Here is a 19,252-nt window from a genome sequence, read left to right as displayed (position 1 = left end):
CATATGGTAGTTCTATTTTTAGTTTTTTAAGGAACCTCCATACTGTTCTCCATAGTGGCTGTATCAATTTACACTCCCACCAACAGTGCAAGAGGGTTCCCTTTTCTCCACAACCTCTCCAGCATTTATTGTTTGTAGATTTTTTGATGATGGCCATTCTCACCGGTGTGGGATGATATATCATTAATCATTAAAGATTTGCATTTCTTTAATGATTAATGATGTTCAGCATCCTTTCATATGTTTGTTGGCAATCTGTATATCTTCTTTGGAGAAATGTCTGTTTAGGTCTTCTGCCCATTTTTGGATTGGGTTGTTTGTGTTTTTCTAATTGAGCTGCATGAGCTTCTTGTAAATTTTGGAGATTAATCCTTTGTCAGTTGCTTCATTTGCAAATATTTTCTCCCATTCTGAGGGTTGTCTATTGGTCTTGTTTATGGTTTCCTTTGCTGTGCAAAAGCTTTGAAGTTTCATTAGGTCCCATTTGTTTATTTTTGTTTTCATTTCCATTTCTCTAGGAGCTGGGTCAAAAAGGATCTTGCTGTGATTTATGTCATAGAGTGTTCTGCCTATGTTTTCCTCTAAGAGTTTGATACTCTCTGGCCTTCCTTTTAGGTCTTTAATCCATTTTGAGTTTATCTTTGTGTATGGTGTTAGGGGATGTTCTAGTTTCATTCTTTTACATGTAGCTGTCAAGGTTTCCCAGCACCACTTATTGGAGAGACTGTCCTTTCTCCATTGTGTAGTCTGGCCTCCTTTATCAAAAAATAAGGTAATCATATATGCATGGGTTTATCTCTAGGCTTTCTATCCTGTTCCATTGATGTATATTTCTGTTTTTGTGCCATTACCATACTGTCTTGATTACTGTAGCTTTGTAGTGTAGTCTGAAGTCAGGGAGCCTGATTCCTCCAGCTCCGTTTTTCGTTCTCAAGATTGCTTTGGCTATTCGGGGTCTTTTGTGTTTCCATACAAATTGTGAAATTTTTTGTTCTACTTCTATGAAAAATGCCAGTGGTAGTTTAATAGGGATTGCATTGAATCTGTAGATTGCTTTGGATAGTATAGTCCTTTTCACAGTGTTGATTCTTCCAGTCCAAGAACATGGTATATCTCTCCATCTATTTGTATCATCTTTACTTTCTTTCATAGTGTTTTATAATTTTCTGCCTACAGGTCTTTTGTCTCCTTAGGTACGTTTATTCCTAGGTATTTTATTCTCTTAGTTGCAATGGTAAATGGGAGTGTTTCCTTAATCTCACTTTCAGGTTTTTAATCATTATTGTATAGGAATGCCAGAGATTTCTGTGCATTAATTTTGTATCCTGCTACTTTACCAAATACATTGATTAGCTCTAGTAATTTTCTGGTAGCATCTTTAGGATTCTCTGTGTATAGTATCATGTCATCTGCAAACAGTGACAGCTTTACGTCTCCTTTTCCAATTTGGTTTCCTTTCATTTTTTTTCTTCTCTGATTGCCATGGCTAGGACTTCCAACACTATGTTGCGTAAGAGTGGTGAGAGTGGGCATCCTTGTCTTGTTCCTGATCTTAGTGGAAATGGTTTTAGTTTCTCACCACTGAGGACGATCTTGGCTGTGGGTTTGTCACATATGGCCTTTATCATGTTGAGGGAAGTTCCCTCTATGCCTACTTTCTGGAGGGTTTTTATCATAAATGGGTGTTGAATTTTGTCAAAAGTTTTTTCTGCATCTATTGAGATGATCATATGGTTTTTCTCCTTCAGTTTGTTAATATGATGTATCACATTGATTGATTTGCGAATACTGAAGAATCGTTGCATTCCTGGGATAAACCCAACTTGATCATGGTATATAATCCTTTTAATGTGCTGTTGGATTCTGTTTGCTAGTATTTTGTTGAGGATTTTTGCATCTATGTTCATCAGTGATATTGGCCTGTAGATTTCTTTCTTTGTGACATCTTTGTCTGGTTTTGGTATCAGGGTGATGGTGGCCTCGTAGAATGTGTTTGGGAGTGTTCCTCCCTCTGCTATATTTTGGAAGAGTTTGAGAAGGATAGGTGTTAGCTCTTCTCTAAATGTTTGATAGAATTTGCCTGTGAAGCTATCTGGTCCTGGGCTTTTGTTTGTTGGAAGATTTTTAATCACAGTTTCAATTTCACTGCTTGTGATTGGACTGTTCATATTTTCTATTTCTTCCTGTTTCAGTCTCGGAAGGTTGTGCATTTGTAAGATTTGTCCATTTCTTCCAGGTTGTCCATTTTATTGGCATAGAGTTGCTTGTAGTAATCTCTCATTATCCTTTGTATTTCTGCACTGTCAGTTGTTACTTCTCCTTTTGCATTTCTAATTCTATTGATTTGAGGCTTCTCCCATTTTTTTCTTGATGAGTGTGGCTAATGGTTTATCAATTTTGTTTTTCTTCTCAAAGAACTAGCTTGTAGTTTTATTGATCTTTGCTACCGCTTCCTTCATTTCCTTTTCATTTATTTCTGATCTGATCTTTATGATTTCTTTCCTTCTGCTAACTTTGGGGTTTTTTTGTTCTTCTTTCTCTAATTGCTTTAGGTGTAAGGTTAGGTTTTTTATTTGAGATCTTTCTTGTTTCTTAAGATAGGATTGTATTGCTATAAACTTCCCTCTTAGAACTGCTTTTGCTTCATCCCATAGGTTTTTGGGTCGTCCTGTCTCCATTGTCATTTGTTTCTAGGTATTTTTTGATTTCCTCTTTGATTTCTTCAGTGATCACTTCGTTATTAAGTAGTGTGTTGTTTAGCCTCCACGTGTTTGTATTCTTTACAGATCTTTTCCTGTAATTGATATCTAGTCTCTTAGCGTTGTGTTCAGAAAAGATACTTGATACAATTTCTGTTTTCTTAAATTTACCAAGGCTTGATTTGTGACCCAAGATATGATCTATCCTGGAGAATGTTCCATGAGCACTTGAGAAGAATGTGTATTCTGTTGTTTTTGTATGGAATGTCCTATAAATATCAGTTAAGTGCATCTTGTTTAATGTATCATTTAAAGCTTGTGTTTCCTTATTTATTTTCATTTTGGATGATCTGTCCATTGGTGAAAGTGGGGTGTTAAAGTCCCATACTATGATTGTGTTACTTTTGATTTCCCCTTTTATGGCTGTTAGTATTTGCCTTATGTATTGAGGTGCTCCTGTGTTGGGTGCATAAATATTTACAATTGTTATGTCTTCTTCTTGGATCGATCCCTTGATCATTATGTAGTGTCCTTCTTTGTCGCTTGTAATACTCTTTTTTTTTAAGTCTATTTTGTCTGATAAGAGAATTTCTACTCCAGCTTTCTTTTGGTTTCCATTTGCATGGAATATCTTTTTCTGTCCCCTCACTTTCACTCTGTATGTTTCCCTACGTCTGAAGTGAGTCTCTTGTACATAGCATATATACTGGTCTTGTTTTTGTATCCATTCAGCCAGTGTGTGTCTTTGGTTGGAGCATGTAAACCATTTACATTTAAGGTTATTATCGATATGTAAGTTCCTGTTCCCATTTTCTTAATTGTTTTGGGTTTGTTATTGTAGGTCTTTTCTTTCTCTTGTGCTTCTTGCTTAGAGAAGTTCCTTTAGCATTTGTTTTAAAGCTGGTTTGGTGGTGCTGAATTCTCTTAGCTTTTGCCTCTCTGTAAAGCTTTTAATTTCTCCCTCAAATTTGAATCAGATCCTTGCTGGGTAGAGTAATCTTGGTTGTAGGTTTTTCTCCTTCATCACTTTCAATATATCCTGCTATTCCCTTCTGGCTTGCAGAGTTTCTCCTGAAAGATCAGCTGTTAACCTTATGGGGGTTCCCTTGTGTGTTATTTGTTGTTTTTCCCTTGCTGCTTTTAATAGTTTTTCTTTGTATTTAGTTTTTGATACTTTGATTAATATGTGTCTTGGCGTGTTTCTCTTTGGATTTATCCTGTATGGGACTCTTTGTGCTTCCTGGACTTGATTAACTGTTTCATTTGCCATATTAGGGAAATTTTGAACTATAATCTCTTCAAATATTTTCTCAGCCCCTTTCTTTTTCTGTTCTTCTTCTGGGACCCTATAATTCGAATGTTGGTGCATTTAATGTTGTTCAAGAGGTCTCTGAGACTGTCCTCAATTCTTTTCATTCGTTTTTCTTTATTTTGCTCTGCAGTTGTTATTTCCACTATTTTATCTTCCAGGTCACTTATCCGTTCTTCTGTGTCAGTTATTCTGCTGTTGATCCCTTCAAGAGAATTTTTAATTTCATCTATTGTGTTGTTCATCACTGTTTGTTTGCTCTTTAGTTCTTCTAGGTCCTTGTTAAATGTTTCTTGTATTTATTCTATTTCCAAGATTTTGGATCATCTTTACTATCATTATTCTGAATTCGTTTTCAGGTAGACTGCCTGTTTCCTCCTCATTTGTTATGTCTGGTGGGTTTTTGCCTTGCTCCTTCATCTGCTGTGTGTTTTTCTGTCTTCTTAATTTGCTTAACTTACTGTGTTTGTGGTCTCCTTTTCGCAGGCTGCAGGTTCGTATTTCCCGTTGCTTTTGGTGTCTGTCCCCAGTGGCTAAGGTTGGTTCAGTAGATTGTATAGGCTTCCTGGTGGAGGGGACTAGTGCCTGTGTTCTGGTGGATGAGGCTAGATCTTGTCTTTCTGGTGGGCAGGTCCACATCTGGTGGTGTGTTTTGGGGTGTCTGTGGCCTTATTATGATTTTAGGCAGCCTCTCTGCTAATGGATGGGGTTGTGTTCCTGTCTTGCTAGTTGTTTGGCATAGGGTCTCCAGCACTTTAGCTTGCTGGTCATTGAGTGAAGCTGGGTCTTGGCATTGAGATGGAGATCTCTGGGAGATTTTTGCTGTTTGATATTTACATGGGGCTCAGAGGTCTCTTGTGGACCAGTGTCCTGAACTTGGCTCTCCCACCTCAGAGGCACAGCCCTGTCGCCTCGCTGGAGCACAAAGAGCCTTTCATCCACACGGCTCAGAATAAAAGGGAGAAAAAAATAGAAAGAAAGAAAGAAGATAAAATAAAGTTATTAAAATAAAAACTAATTATTAAGAAAAAAATTTTTTTAAGTAATAAAGAAAAAACGGACAGACAGAACCCTAGGACAAATGGTAAAAGTAAAGCTGTAAAGACAAAATTACACACAGAAGCATACACATACACACTCACAAAAAGAGAAAAAGGGAAAAAAATATATATATCTTTGCTTCCAAAGTCCACCTCCTCAATTTGGGATGATTCATTGTCTATTCAGGTATTCCACAGATGCAGGGTACATCAAGTTGATTGTGGAGCTTTAATCCGCTGCTCCTGAGGCGGCTGGGAGAAATTTCCCTTTCTCTTCTTTGTTTGCACAGCTCCCAGTGTTCAGCTTTGGATTTGGACCCGCTTCTCTGCATGTAGGTCACCTGAGATCCTCTGTTCTTTGCTCAGACAGGTTGGGGTTTAAGGAGCAGCTGATTCGGGGGCTCTGGCTCACTCAGGACGGGGTGAGGGAGGGGTACGGTTGCGGAGCTACCCAGCGGCGGCACAGGCCGGCATGACGTTGCAATAGCCTGAGGCGTGCTGTGCGTTCTCCTGGGGAAGTTTCCCTGGATCACGGGACCCTGGCAGTGGCGGGCTGCACAGGCTTCCGGGAGGGGAGGTGTGGATAGTGACCTGTGCTTGCACACAGGCTTCTTGGTGGCTGCAGCAACCTTAACGTCTCATGCCTGTCTCTGGGGTCCACACTGATAGCCGCGGCTCGCGCCCGTCTCTGGAGCTCCTTTAAAGCGGCGCTCTTAATCCCCTCTCCTCGCTAACCAGCAAACAGAGAGGCAAGAAAAAGTCTCTTGCCTCTTCGGCACCTCCACACTTTTTCCCGGACTCCCTCCCGGCTAGCTGTAGGGCACTAACCCCTTCAGGCTGTGTTTACGCATCCAACCCCAGTCCTCTCTCTGGGATCCGAGCCTCAGCTTCCAGCCCCCGCCCACCCCGGCGGGTGAGCAGAGAAGCCTCTCAGGCTGGTGAGTGCTGGTCAGCACCGGTCCTCTGTGTGGGAATCTCTCCACTTTGCCCTCCACACCCCTGTTTCTGCGCTCTTGTCCGTGGCTCTGTAGCTCCTCCCCTCCGCCACCCGCAGTCTCCACCCGCGAAGGGGCTTCCTAGTGTGTGGAAACCTTTCCTCCTTCACAGCTCCCTCCCACTGGTGCAGGTTCCGTGCCTATTCTTTTCTCTGTTTTTTCTTTTGCGCTACTCAGGTACGTGGGGAGTTTCTTGCCTTTTGGGAGGTCTGAGGTCTTCTGCCACCGTTCAGTAGGTGTTCTGTAGGAGCTGTTCCACATGTAGATGTATTTCTGATGTATTTGTGGAGACGAAGGTGATCTCTGCGTCTTACTCTTCTGCCATCTTGAAGCTCCTCTAAACTGATGAGGTTTTTGTTCAGCTTTGTTGAGGTGTAGTTTACCCTGATAAGTTTGATAATCAGAATAGCTTTTGCACTTTTCATGGGCTTTAAGGAAATTCAGTGAATTTCCTTATGAATATAGATAATAACATTCTATCATTCATAGAACTCTTAATTTTTATATGCATCTAGATGATTTAGCTTCTTTATAAGAGCATACATTTCTTTAAGAACAGAGATAACTGCCTAGTCTTTCTCTTGGAAAGCCCCACAGTGCTTAGTATGGCCCTGTATATGACATGTACACTAATTTTGAGACACAGAGCTTAGTTCGTTCAATGAGGAAGTGTAAACTATTACAAAAATGTTTGCTGATAGGATTTGGAAAAATACCTTGACCATTTCTCAATTCTATATCAGGATGCAACAGCAGAATGAAACTCAGTGGAAGACCCTACAGACACATGGGAGTCCTTGGAACTTCAAAACTCTATGACATTCGGAAAACTATCTTTACCTTCACTCCACAGGTGGGTGGACTGAGCTTTAATGTGCATTGAGATGAATGGAAATAAAAAAAGAAACACTATAGAAATAAAGCATTTAGTGGAGTTGAGACAAGTGTCAGAGTTTCATGTGACCTTGTATATATTAAGTTGCTCAATAAATAGGGTTTTGGTTTTTTCCATAAGATGTTACGGAAAAATGTGAACGAACTTTTTGGCCAACCCAATTTTTGTTGGGTTGGACTGAATTGATCTTGAAGCACAGAGCTATGCCAAGTGACTGTGACTACCAAGAATAGTCCTGGGTGTTGCAGAAACAGTGATTAAGGATTTTATAAATGTTGGAATACTTTTAAAAGTACTCTTTATTGGGCTTCCCTGGTGGCGCAGTGGTTGAGAGTCCGCCTGCCGATGCGGGGGACACGAGTTCATGCCCCGGTCCGGGAAGATCCCACATGCTGCGGAGCGGCTGCGCCCGTGAGCCATGGCGGCTGAGCCTGCGTGTCCGGAGCCTGTTGCTCCGCAACAGGAGAGGCCACGGCGGTGAGAGGCCCGCGTACTGAGAAAAAAAAAAAAAAAGTACTCTTTATTAAAGATTAAAAATAATACTGTATTCTTTATAAACAAAATATAGTCTTTTTTATTCAGCTACTGAATTAAAGTGTTCTATTTGTTTTGGGGAAGTGCCCTTTTTACATGCCCAGAAATCTCTGATATCCTCTTCTAAACAAAAATGTCAGTGCTGTTTTAGCCATGATTATACACTGTTTATTAGCCTGATGTTTATTACCCATATTATAATAGCAAGCCTTATTATATGTATGAATAGGAGGATAAACTATTTTCTGAAAAGAAAGCTTAAGCTTTCTTTTGTCATCTTACATCTGAAATAGTGCAACTGAGGTATAGATGAAAGAATAATGGACCATAGATTCTATCTCTGATTTTGCCATTTGCTAGTCGTATAACTTTGCTAATCTACTCAGTGTCTCTTGGCCTTATTTTTTTATCTATTAAAAAGGAGAAAAGCCCTCACTGGGTTGTTAGAATTAAATAAAATCATGTACTTGAAAACACTTTGTAAACTATAACACACTAAAAATGTCCAGAACTACTGTTTGTACCAGTAAGCCACCAGATACTTTGGGAAGAATTAGGCATTAAATTTGGAGGTATTGTTGCCCCTGTGATATCTTATATACACTTGTGTATATGTGAGCACTTTGAAATATTATTTGATAGTTGTGAGAGTAAATTATTCTGAACTGTTATTTTCCTTTTTCTCAGTTTATAGACCAGCAACAATTCTACCTGGCTCTGGACAACAAGATGATAGTGGAAATGCTTAGAACAGACCTCTCCTATCTCTGTAGCCGCTGGAGAATGACAGGCCAGCCCACCATCACCTTCCCCATCTCACACAGCATGCTTGGTAAGGATGTATGAGGCAAGGAACTAATGTATTTTTGAAATAAGTCATGTGGTTGGCCCTTCAAAATCATAGAGTTACTGGAAAGCTACTTTTTGTCATTTATTCTTTCAGCAGTTTTTTTAAGCTCTTGTTTTGTGCCAGGCACTTTTCAAAGCACTGGGTGAATATGGCAGATGAGGTTTCTATTCTCACGGAGCTTATGTTTTAGAATAAATATGTAACAAATAAACCAATACACAAGAATATTTCAGGTGGTTTGAGAGCTATAATTCAAGAGATGTAATAGAATAACTTGTTTGGGGCTACTTCAGATAATTGGTTTCTAGGCCAATTTACAGAAACTTTATTAATACGATTCATTTTAAAGACAGTAATACTATATTCTGCATCTGTCTTACTCCAGTGGAGCATCAAGATTTTATAGATAAGTTCCTAAACTTCTCTTTGCAAGGCTTGCCTAACTGAAGCAATAAAATCTAGCAGGGAAAAGTAAAAAGCCTTTTAGTTTATCTTTCCTTTATTAGCTGGGCTTCCTGACATTGCTTACTTGAAACTGAGTGAAAAGCTTTGTTGTTCTCTCAGTTCCTGGAGGACTAGAGCCAATACTGAAGCACTGCTTCCTTTCTGTATCTCTGCTGTTGCTTCCAAAGGCCTGTTTGTACTACCAAAGTACATAGAATTCCTTTTCATTAGAGAAGAATCCTTTGTCATAAATCATTCAAAGTCCAGACAGACTGTTAGGGATTTTGGTCACATCTCTAAAGTGCTTCAAAAGCACAGGAGTCCAGTGTACTTGTGTACCCATGAATAGTTGAAAGGTTCATTTCTACTTCGACATGTCTTTTCTATCTGAGAAATACACACATTTTATCCAGTTTGCTATAAATAAAACACTCAAAAAATGTAAAAAAAAGAAAGCACAGGAGTTGAGGAAGTAGGGTAGTCTTTCTTCTTTATTTGAAACAATTAACAAGTGCCCATTTAATAACTACTGTGTTCCCAGAACTGTCTTTAGAAAGTATAAAGTCTAATTGGAGAAACAAAGCTAATTCACAAAATTAATAGAAAACAATTCAAGATAGTATATAAAGAAGTACTAAACCATTAGATTAGTATTTTACAGTGACAGTGATCAAGTTGTCAAAGAAAATTTCTTGACTAGGTGGGACTTATCCAGGCTTTTTGGGATGTGTAGTATTCATATATGAGGAGAGAAGAAGGAAAGGTACTTTAGGTGAGGGAAAAAATACCATGGGTGAAGCCTGGAGGCAGGGATGCCCTTGACTTGTGAGTGGACAGTGAAGAGGCCACGCTGAATAGAGTGGGCCTTTCATGTTGGAGTATAATTATTAACAAAATTGGATTAGTCAAATGGGGTCAGATTATGAAGACCTTGAAAATAAGCAGATAAATTTAAAACAAATTGTCTCAGAAGTCTGAAGCTATTAAAAGTTTTTGAGCAAGGAATGATATGATGAAAGTGATATTTAGGGAATATTGACTTAGTGACAGTATACACTGCAGTTAGAAGAATCTGATATCAAGGAAACTAATCCAAGTATGAGGTGATAAGAAGATACACTGGATTGATGATAGTAAAAATTGAGTGGGAAAGAAGGATACAAGAGTCATTTTAAACACCACCTGCAAGTCAGGTGTTGGCTGACTAGATATGAGATATGAATCAAGATAATGCCAACATTTAGAGAGACTAGGTAAATAATGCTGCCATTGATAAAAGCAGAGAAATTATAAAGGAAGATGCCAGTTGTAAAGGGACATGTTGAGTTTATAGTGACAAAGAGGTTTCAAAATTGAAATGCCTAATAGTTGGGATGAGATATACAGCCATAGCTTGGGAGGAAGAATAAAATTAAGATCTAGATGTAAGTCACAAAGTTTTGATACTTGGTACATGGTCACACAACAAAAAACAGAAGTATCAATAGCAATAATAACTGCAATGTTTATTGAGCACTTTCTCTGTGCCATGCACTGAGCTAAGTCCTTTCAGTGCTTTATTTTGACATCTCCACAACAACCCTATTCAGGTAGGTACTGTTAATAGCCCCCATTTTATAGATGAAGAAGGTGATTCATTTTGTAGTCACAAAACTAGTAAGCAACAGAATCAGGCCTCAAACCAGGTCTGTCAGTCTCCAAAACCTACATTACTAATAGCTGTGTATTTTTGTCAGGGAAAATTTTGTGCTGGTGAAATGAGAATGAACATATTAGTGATCACATTAAAATGTGAATTAGTTAAATTCTCATATTAAATATAGATTCCTAGGATAGGTAAAAGCAAAATCTAGCTAGATGCTACTTACAAAAGCTATCCCTAAAATAAAATTGTATGGAAAAACAGAAAATAAAGGAAGACATAAAGATATATCATGTAAACGCTAACAAAAAGAAAGCAATGATGGCAATATTAATATCAAAAATAGCAAATAGAATTCAAGGCACAAATCAGTAAATGGGATATAAAGGATATTTTATATTGATAAGAGTTATAGTACATGAAGACAGTGGAACATTTATAAATTTTTATCTACTGAAGAATATCAGTGAAATGCATAAAGCAGATATTTAGGAAAACTTAAGGACAATATGATAAATCCATTGTACAGTCATAGTGGGAAACGATAACATACCTCTATCATAATGTCACAGATCCATTATACAAAATCACTAAAGATATAGAGGATTAACAGACTTGATTTTTGTGTTTACAGGTGTATGTGAAAGTATACCCAGAAAGACAGAATACACAAAGAATGTTTATTTTTTAAAAGTAGAAATAATATAGATGATATTGCCAGACATAGCACATAAAATTAATTAAAACAAAAATAATTTCTTAAAAACCTGACCATGAAGGAATTAAAATTTTTGCAAATAATTCTTTGATTAAAGAGGAAATCAAATTTGAAATTATATAGTGTTTTTAAATGAAAAATTATACCACTACTAATCAAAACTTAAGAGATTTGGCCAAAATCATATTTAGAAATTTTCATATTCTTGAATATTTTCACTTTTGAAAAAAAAAGAGTTCTGTTTCCAGACAAAAAGGAATAGACTCACTTCTCCCTATTCTTCCTGCTAAGTACAGCTAAAAACCCTGGACATTACTATAATACAAACATAAGAAGACTCTGAAAGTTGGAAAAAAGAAGGGAGACTGGCTAGGGACTTTGAACCTAAGAAATGACACAGCAGTGAATTTCCTGGGTTTTCCTTCTGCCTCATATATCCTGGACTGGGTGCTGGAGAAGTTATCATCCCAGAAACACAAATGGGTACAGATTTTAAAAGGTCCAGGAAAGACCTTCTCCCTCTAGCCAAAGGAACAGGAAAGGGATAGCCTAGCCAGACAGAAAACTTCTAGACAATAAATGTGTTCTAATCTACCCAAATACCACAGAAAAAACCTACAGCCCCATTCCCATCCCTATCAGCGAGGCTGTGTGGGGAACCTAGACTACTGCCTTCACACAGTTGTGAAGAGGTGCCCCCTCCCTCCGTAGGGATAGTGTCTGAGAAGAACTAGTGGGGAGCTTAGACTTTCATCCTTACTGAACAGTAGAGGAACTCCTTCCACACCCACCTAGCAGTAACAAGGCAGTGCTCCCTTCCCTGCTGCACAATATCAGAGGAGACTTGCTGAATCAGAAGATTCAATAAGATCCACAGTCTTGTAAGATGATACCCCAAATTTCCAGAATACAGTAGAAAATCATTCATACCAATGCCCAAGAAAATCTCAACTTCAATGAGAAAAGATGATCAACAGATATCAATACCAGGATGACAAAGATGTTGGAATTACAACAAAGATTTTAAGGCAGTCATCATAAAAATACTTTACCAAGCAATTACAACCACACTTCAAACTTGAAAGTAGGAAGTCTCGGCAAAGAAATTGAAGAGATGGAGAACCAAATGAAAGTTTTAGAATTGAAAACTATAATAACTGAAATGAAAACTTACTAGATAGGCTCAGTAGCAGAAGAAAATAGACTGAACTTGAAGGTAGAACTATAGAAGTGAACAAGAGTAAAAACAGACTGAAAAATATGAACAGAGCCTCAGAGACCTATGGGACTAATAATGAAACATCTAGCATTCATGTTATGAGTCCCAGAAGGAGAGGAAAAAGAATATAGGGCTGAAAAAAGTATTCCAACTAATTATGGCTGAAAAAAATGGCAAAAGGCATAAACCTACAGATTCAAAAAGTTGAGAGAGTCCCAAACAGGAAAAACTCAAAGAAATCCATGCCAAAACATAATGATCAAACTCCTGAAAATTAAAGAAAAAGAAAAAATCCTGAAAGCAGTAAGAGAAATGATACATTGTCTATGTGGGAAAACAACTAGAATGACAGCAGATCTCATCAGAAACCCTGGAGAACAGAGGGAAGTGGCAGAACATTTTTCAAGTGTTTAAAGAAAAGAATTAATAAACTAAGAATTCTGTATCCAGTTAAAATGTACTTGAAGAATAAAGGGAAAAAAGACATTCTCAGGTGAAGCAAAACTAAATGAATTTGTCTGAAGGAGATCTGCTCTAAAAGAATAGCTTAAAGGAAGTTCTTGAAATAAAAAGGAAATAATGCAAAATGGAATGTTGGAACATCAAGCAAGAAAAACAACAGTTGAAAGAGTAAGAATACAGGTAAATACAATAGACTTTCTCCACTTCAGTTTTCTAAATTATGTTTGACGTTTGAAGGGAAAATCATAACGCTGTCTGATGTGGTTCTCAAAGTATGTAGAGGAGATCTTTAATGCAGTTATATATTGGGGGAGGTGAGGGACTGAAAAGGAAATAAGTTTTTTTTCAAGCATAAACATTGTAAAGCAATTATACTGCAATAAAGATGTAAAAAAAAGGAAATAAGGTTTTTACACATCACTTTAAACTTGTGAAATGTTGACACTAATAGACAATGATATATGTATAATGCATGTTTGTCTATATTATGTAATACCTAGGGTAACCACTAAGAAGTCTATACAAGGAGATAAAGTAAAAAACACTATAGATAAATCAAAATGGAATTCTTGTGTTTCAGAAAGCAGGGAGAAAAAATAGAAGAACAGAGGAGCAAACAAAAAAAAAAATAAGTAAAATGGCAGACTCATTCCTAATATATCAATAATTACATTAACTGTAAATAGCCTAAATATACGAATTAAAAGACTGAGATTGGCAGAGTAGATTTAAAAATGACCCACATATATGCTGTCTCCATGAGATTCACTTCATATGTAACAATATAGGTAGACTAGAATAAAATAATGGAAAAATATGCCATGTAAAATTAATTTTAAAAATCAGAAGTGGCCATGTTAATATCTGGTAAAATAGACTTTAGAATAAAGAGAAAAAAATATAGATAATAAAAATAATGTTAAGAATGAGGAAGGGGATATAGCAACAGAAATGGAGGAGTCTTTACAAATTATAAAAGAATACCAAATACAATTTTATAAATCTAGATAAAATTGACAAATGTCTAGAAAAGTAAATAATATAAGAATAAGCTTAAGAAATAGAGACACATATGGAGAACAAACTTATGGATACCAAGGGGGTGGGATGAATTGGGAGATTGAGATTGACATATATACACTACTATGTATAAAATAGGTAACTAATGAGAACCTACTGTATAGCACAGGGAAACTACTCAGTGCTCTGTGGTGACCTAAATGGGAAGGAAATCTGACAGAGAGGGTATATGTATACATATAACTGATTCATTTTGCTGTACAGCAGAAACTAACACAACATTGCAAAGCAACTGTACTCCAATAAAAATTAATTAAAAAAAGAATAAGCTTAATAAGAAATATGCATAAAACTATGTAAAAAATTATAAAGCTAATAAAAAACGTAAAAGAAGATTTTAATTACTAGAGAGACATACCATGTTGCTAGATGGAAATCGTTAATATTGAGAAGATGTTCATTCTTATTAAATTAATCTATCAATTCAGTGAATTCCAAATCAAAATAGACAAATTTTTGTGAAAACCTGAATCTAAATTGCATATGGAAGAGAAAATGTACAAGAATAACCAGATTTTTTAAAAACTAGAAACAAGAGAAGATAGATCCATTGGAATTACAATAATGATAAAGACAGCAATCCAAATAGCAGCAAAAAAATATAAATAAATACATTTGGGAAAATCATTCATTTAGGCCTGCTACTTTACATTTTATGCAAAATTAAATTCTAAATAGATTAAACAGCTAAGCAACAAGAAAAACTATAAAAGTATTAGAAGAAAGTATGGAAGGATGTTTTTGTGATCTTGGGCTGAAGAAAGCTGTACTTTGCAAGATGCAGAAAGGAAAACTTGACAGATTTTAAAACATGAAAATCTAAATTAATCTTTGTTTCTAAATAAATATTTTATACAAAAATGAAGTGTGGTTGAGGCTGAAAGACAAATAATAAAGTAGATAAAATATTTGCCATACATATGATAGAGAAAAGGGTAATAGTCACAAAACATAAAGAGGCCTTGAAAGTCAATTGAAAAAAAAAGATTATTTTTTAAAAACATGGGAAAAGAGCTTTCCAACCCAAGCCTGGCAGAATGGCTCCTGCAAAGAAGGGTGGCGAGAAGAAGGGCCAGTCCGCCATCAACGAGGTGGTGACCAGAGGATACACTATCATCATTCACCAGCGCATCCATGGAGTGGGTTTCAAGAAGCATGCCCCTTGGGCAGTCAAAGAAATCTGGAAATTTGCCATGAAGGAGGTGGGAACTTCAGATGTACACATTGACACTGAGCTCAACAAAGCTGTCTGGGCCAAAGGAATAAGGAATATCCCATACCGTGTCCATGTGCGGTTGTCCAGAAAACATAATGAAGATGAAGATTCACCAAACAAGCTCTATACATTGGTTTCCTATGTACCTGTCACCACTTTCAAAAATCTACAGACAGTTAATGTGGATGAGAACTAACGGTTGATTGTCAAAGTTTTCGAACCACCAAAAAAAAAAAAAATGGGAAAAGAACATGAACAGGCAATTCATAAAAGAAATACAAATAGCCAGTCTATACATGAAAACGTGCTCAATCTTACTAGTATTAAAATTAAAACACTGTATTTTTTAACGTATCAGATAAACAAAGATTAAAAAGATTATTAACACCATTGTTGTTAAAGATGTGGGGAAACAATCACTTTCTATACTGATGGTAGACATAGTGGCACAACTTTTTTAGTGTGCAGTTTGGCAGTCTATAAAGTTTTTAGTAAGTGTTCCCTTTGTTCTAACAGTTCTACTTGTAAGAATTTATCCTAAGGAAATAATAGAAAAATTGCATCACAGTGTTGCTTATAATACAACAGTCTAAATATCTGTTATGGAATCATTTTTAGCTTTTGCAAAGAATTAGTTAGAAAAAGTGGATCACAAAAGAGTATGTGTAGTATGATCCCCTTCACATAAAGTTGGATAATTGTTAGTCTTCTAAATATTTTTTATGCCTACACACATGTAAACCAAAGCTCATTGGATGAGATAATGTATAAAATATTCAGCACAGTACTTGGCACATAACATTCAACATATGGTTGCTGTTGTTATTATTGTCAGCATTCAGTAATCATTCTGTGTTCTGCAATCAGGCAATGTGCTAAATACTTACAATAAATAAGATACTGTCTGTGAGGAACTCTCCTCTCTTGGTCATCATCCCTTACCATTTCCCATTCTGCACAGCGTCATTGGCTCTCAGATGAAGTGTTGAAATACAAGGTGGTCAACGAGGACTATCTCATTTGTACCATCACCACCAGAAAGTTGGTTTAAAATAATTGAAAGATTCCCCTTATTTCAAAGTTAAAACCACAAAGATTGTTTTAAAATTCTCTTCATTTTAAGATGAAGATGGAACCAGCTTGAATTCAAGTATCCTGGCAGCACTCCGAAAAATGCAGGATGGCTATTTTGGTGGGGCAAGGTAAGTGACCTCTATGCACTCAGTAGTGAGATGTGAAATTTGGATGCTGAGTACAGTAATGGTAGACTTGTGATGCCTTTCTCTGTATCTTTAGCAACATATACCCATCCTATTCCAGGAGCTGGTGTTTGATAGATTGAATCAAGGAATTTAATGTTAAAGAGAAGGGTTGGAATTTTTCCCCACCCTCTTCTTTGCCTACACTCCATAAATTCAGTGGATCAGGAAACTTACCCTGGAAGGAAGGAAGAATGGAAGGGAGGGAGGGAAGGAGGGAGGAAAGGAGGTTACTGGACTATTCAATTCTCACTGCTTTTCTTTTTTCCCTAAGTTTTTATTTTGAAAAATTTCAAGTAGACACAAATATGCAGGAATCTTATTGAATACCATATACCCTCCCTCAAGACTCACCTGTTGTTAACATCTGTCCCACTTGTGTGTTCTCTCTCCCCCATTCCCTCCCTTCCTTCCTCTCCTCCCTCCCTTCCTCTCTTGTTCCCTACCCTTCTCCCTCTCTCACACATACATATGTGCGCACGTAGAATTAGAGGAGGAAAAAGGGCATTTGATAGTAAAATATTATACTTCACAATTTCCATGTCCTTTGAAATCTTGAAAAAGATGATTTTTTATGAGTCAATTTTAAATTTCCCTGTGATAAGTGAAAATTTTTTAAATGTGCGCTTGATACTTACAGGAGCACTGTAATTAAGCCTTGAAATTACACCATCCTTAGCTGCTCTGTGTAATAATGCCTCCATCATTCATATTCTCTTGGACATGTGATCTGAACTTTTAAGAGTAAGAGCACGTTCATGTGCACACATGTGCGCACGCACACACACGCACACACACACACACACACACAGAGGCACACACACTTTTTTCGCTAAAGTGTGTGAGAGTTAGTCAGAAATATCATGACTCTTTAACCCTAAATACTTCAGTTTCTGTCTTCTAAGAAAGAGGGCATTCTCATACATGACTACAATATAATCAGCACACTCAGAAAAGTTAATATTGATACGATACTATTATCTAATACGGAGTCCATATTCAAAATTACCCAGTTGTCTCAATAATGTTTTCCCATAGCTTTTTTCCCACTCCAGCTCCAATGAAAGATCACTCGTTGGCTTTTAGTTATTATATCTCCTTGATGTCTTTTAATCTAGAGCAATTCCCTAGCCGTTTGTTAATATTTCATTACAATTTTCATTACATTTTTAAAGAAAGAAGGTCAGTTATTTTGCAGAATGTCTCTCAGTTTGTTTAAAATGTTACCTTCTGAGTCACTTTCCCCTGTCTGAGTTTACTCATTGGTGACCTCACAATGGACGTGTCTATTGCTTGCCAGCCCTTCCATGGGGAGAGCACTTCTCTCCATATTCTTCATAATCCTCCATTCGTGTCTAGATTCCATTATGCTTTCCGCAACAATCTTTGACCAAATGGCTTTATCTTCCATTGATCAATCAGTTATTACTAATGGGGTTGTAAAATCGTGATTCTGTGTTTCTATCATTCTTTGTACATGTATTAGTTGGAATCCTTCTGTTAAAAAAAAAAAGCTCTCCCTTACCCCCTTTAATTTTGTAGTTTTATTGCCAGCATAGAGTCATAAATTCTTATTTTATTTTTATGTCATGCTTCATTCCATTGTCTATTTCAGTGTACATATTATTCAAGATCTGGCCATTGGGAGCCCCCTCAAGCTGACTTCTTTAGAAAATCAGTACTATTGACTTTCCCTTTGGGTTTGGTTTTGCAATTGGCTTTATAAGTAGGGGAAGATATGGCTTACAATCTACTATGATTCTTAAAATTGTCAGATACCATTTTTTTCTTTTCAAAATGGTCTTTTTGAGTATTTTTTGAAATGATACGACAGATTTGTGGTGATTTGTCTTCATTCTGTCCTAGCTTCTCTTGCAGCCAATGGAAGTTTTTGCCAGATATTTGGCATAGTTAGCAATGTAGTATGTGGCAGTGAAAGCGAGCAAAACTGATCTGCTGGTGGATTGTGAACCCATAATTGTAGTCTTTATTAACATAGTACCCTAACCTATACTACACTATGTCTAGGAGTGCTGTAAATTTTCACTTTTACAAAATTTGTACTAATGTATAAACATTAGTAATCCCCCAACAGAACATTCTAGGTATCCTTTTTATCACTAAACTGTGTTGTTTTGAAAATGATTTCCTCTGATTTTCTGTTTTCTGTTTACCCTCTTAATTGTCAGGATTCAAACAGGTAAACTGTCAGAGTTTTTGACAACATCTTGCTGCACACATTTGAGCTTTATGGAACCTGGACCTGAGGGTAAATTGTACAGTGAAGATTATGATGACTATGATAATGAGCTGGAATCTGGTGACTGGATGAATGACTATGGTTCAACCAGTAATGGTAAGAAGGCTTCATAAATGCACTGGCCTTACTGGACAAGAATACAAAGTATTGTTGAGCATCCTCCTTAATATTTCTCCTGCCAGCAGTCTCACTCCTATTTAATACACCTAATACACCTTTTGTTTGGCTTTACTTTTCATTCTTCTACTTGCCTTTGGTTTCTGGTCTAATATCCCTGTGGTGATTGTGGAGTATAGAGTTGGACTATCCCTTACTAAGGTTAGGGGAGATTTCTCTCCCAGGTACATAAAATGACTGGTACTTTAAAAATGGGAGGAAGCAATGGTGAGTAAGAGATATTTAATCAAGTATGTAGTAGGAACACTAGACATATACATACTGCTTTTTGACATTAAAAAGCATAAAAAGTATAAAATTCCATCAGAGTTCTTTTATATAGAATATTATATAATCTATAATTTTATATTCTAATATATTCTATATATTCTAATTTTATATAGTTCTTTTATATAGAATATTATAGGGGTACATCAGAATCTCTGGGGAGGTCTGCGTAGTTTGAAAAAGCCG

At 36.7% G+C, this 19,252-nt stretch overlaps 1 protein-coding gene and 1 pseudogene across 1 annotated transcript in view; both read left to right on the top strand.

Moving 5' to 3' along the window:
* The window catches only part of PHKA1 (phosphorylase kinase regulatory subunit alpha 1), a gene marked incomplete at its 5' end in the record, with an annotated part of 100,349 nt that overhangs the window by 47,965 nt on the left and 33,132 nt on the right, over positions 1-19,252 (top strand). Inside the window, 4 exons of the mRNA XM_024732982.1 lie at positions 6,787-6,896; positions 8,160-8,304; positions 16,227-16,305; positions 18,552-18,718. Of these exons, the coding sequence (XP_024588750.1) occupies positions 6,787-6,896; positions 8,160-8,304; positions 16,227-16,305; positions 18,552-18,718 (501 nt within the window). The remainder of the gene's footprint in view (positions 1-6,786; positions 6,897-8,159; positions 8,305-16,226; positions 16,306-18,551; positions 18,719-19,252) is intronic.
* LOC112391610 (60S ribosomal protein L31 pseudogene) lies at positions 14,922-15,299 on the top strand (annotated as a pseudogene).

The sequence above is a fragment of the Neophocaena asiaeorientalis genome, unplaced genomic scaffold (genome assembly GCF_003031525.2).
Source record: "Neophocaena asiaeorientalis asiaeorientalis breed wild unplaced genomic scaffold, Neophocaena_asiaeorientalis_V1.1 scaffold1075, whole genome shotgun sequence".
Lineage (NCBI taxonomy): Eukaryota > Metazoa > Chordata > Mammalia > Artiodactyla > Phocoenidae > Neophocaena > Neophocaena asiaeorientalis.
The sequence above is the reverse complement of the archived record's forward strand: the minus strand, read 5'-3'. Positions and strand labels throughout refer to the sequence as shown.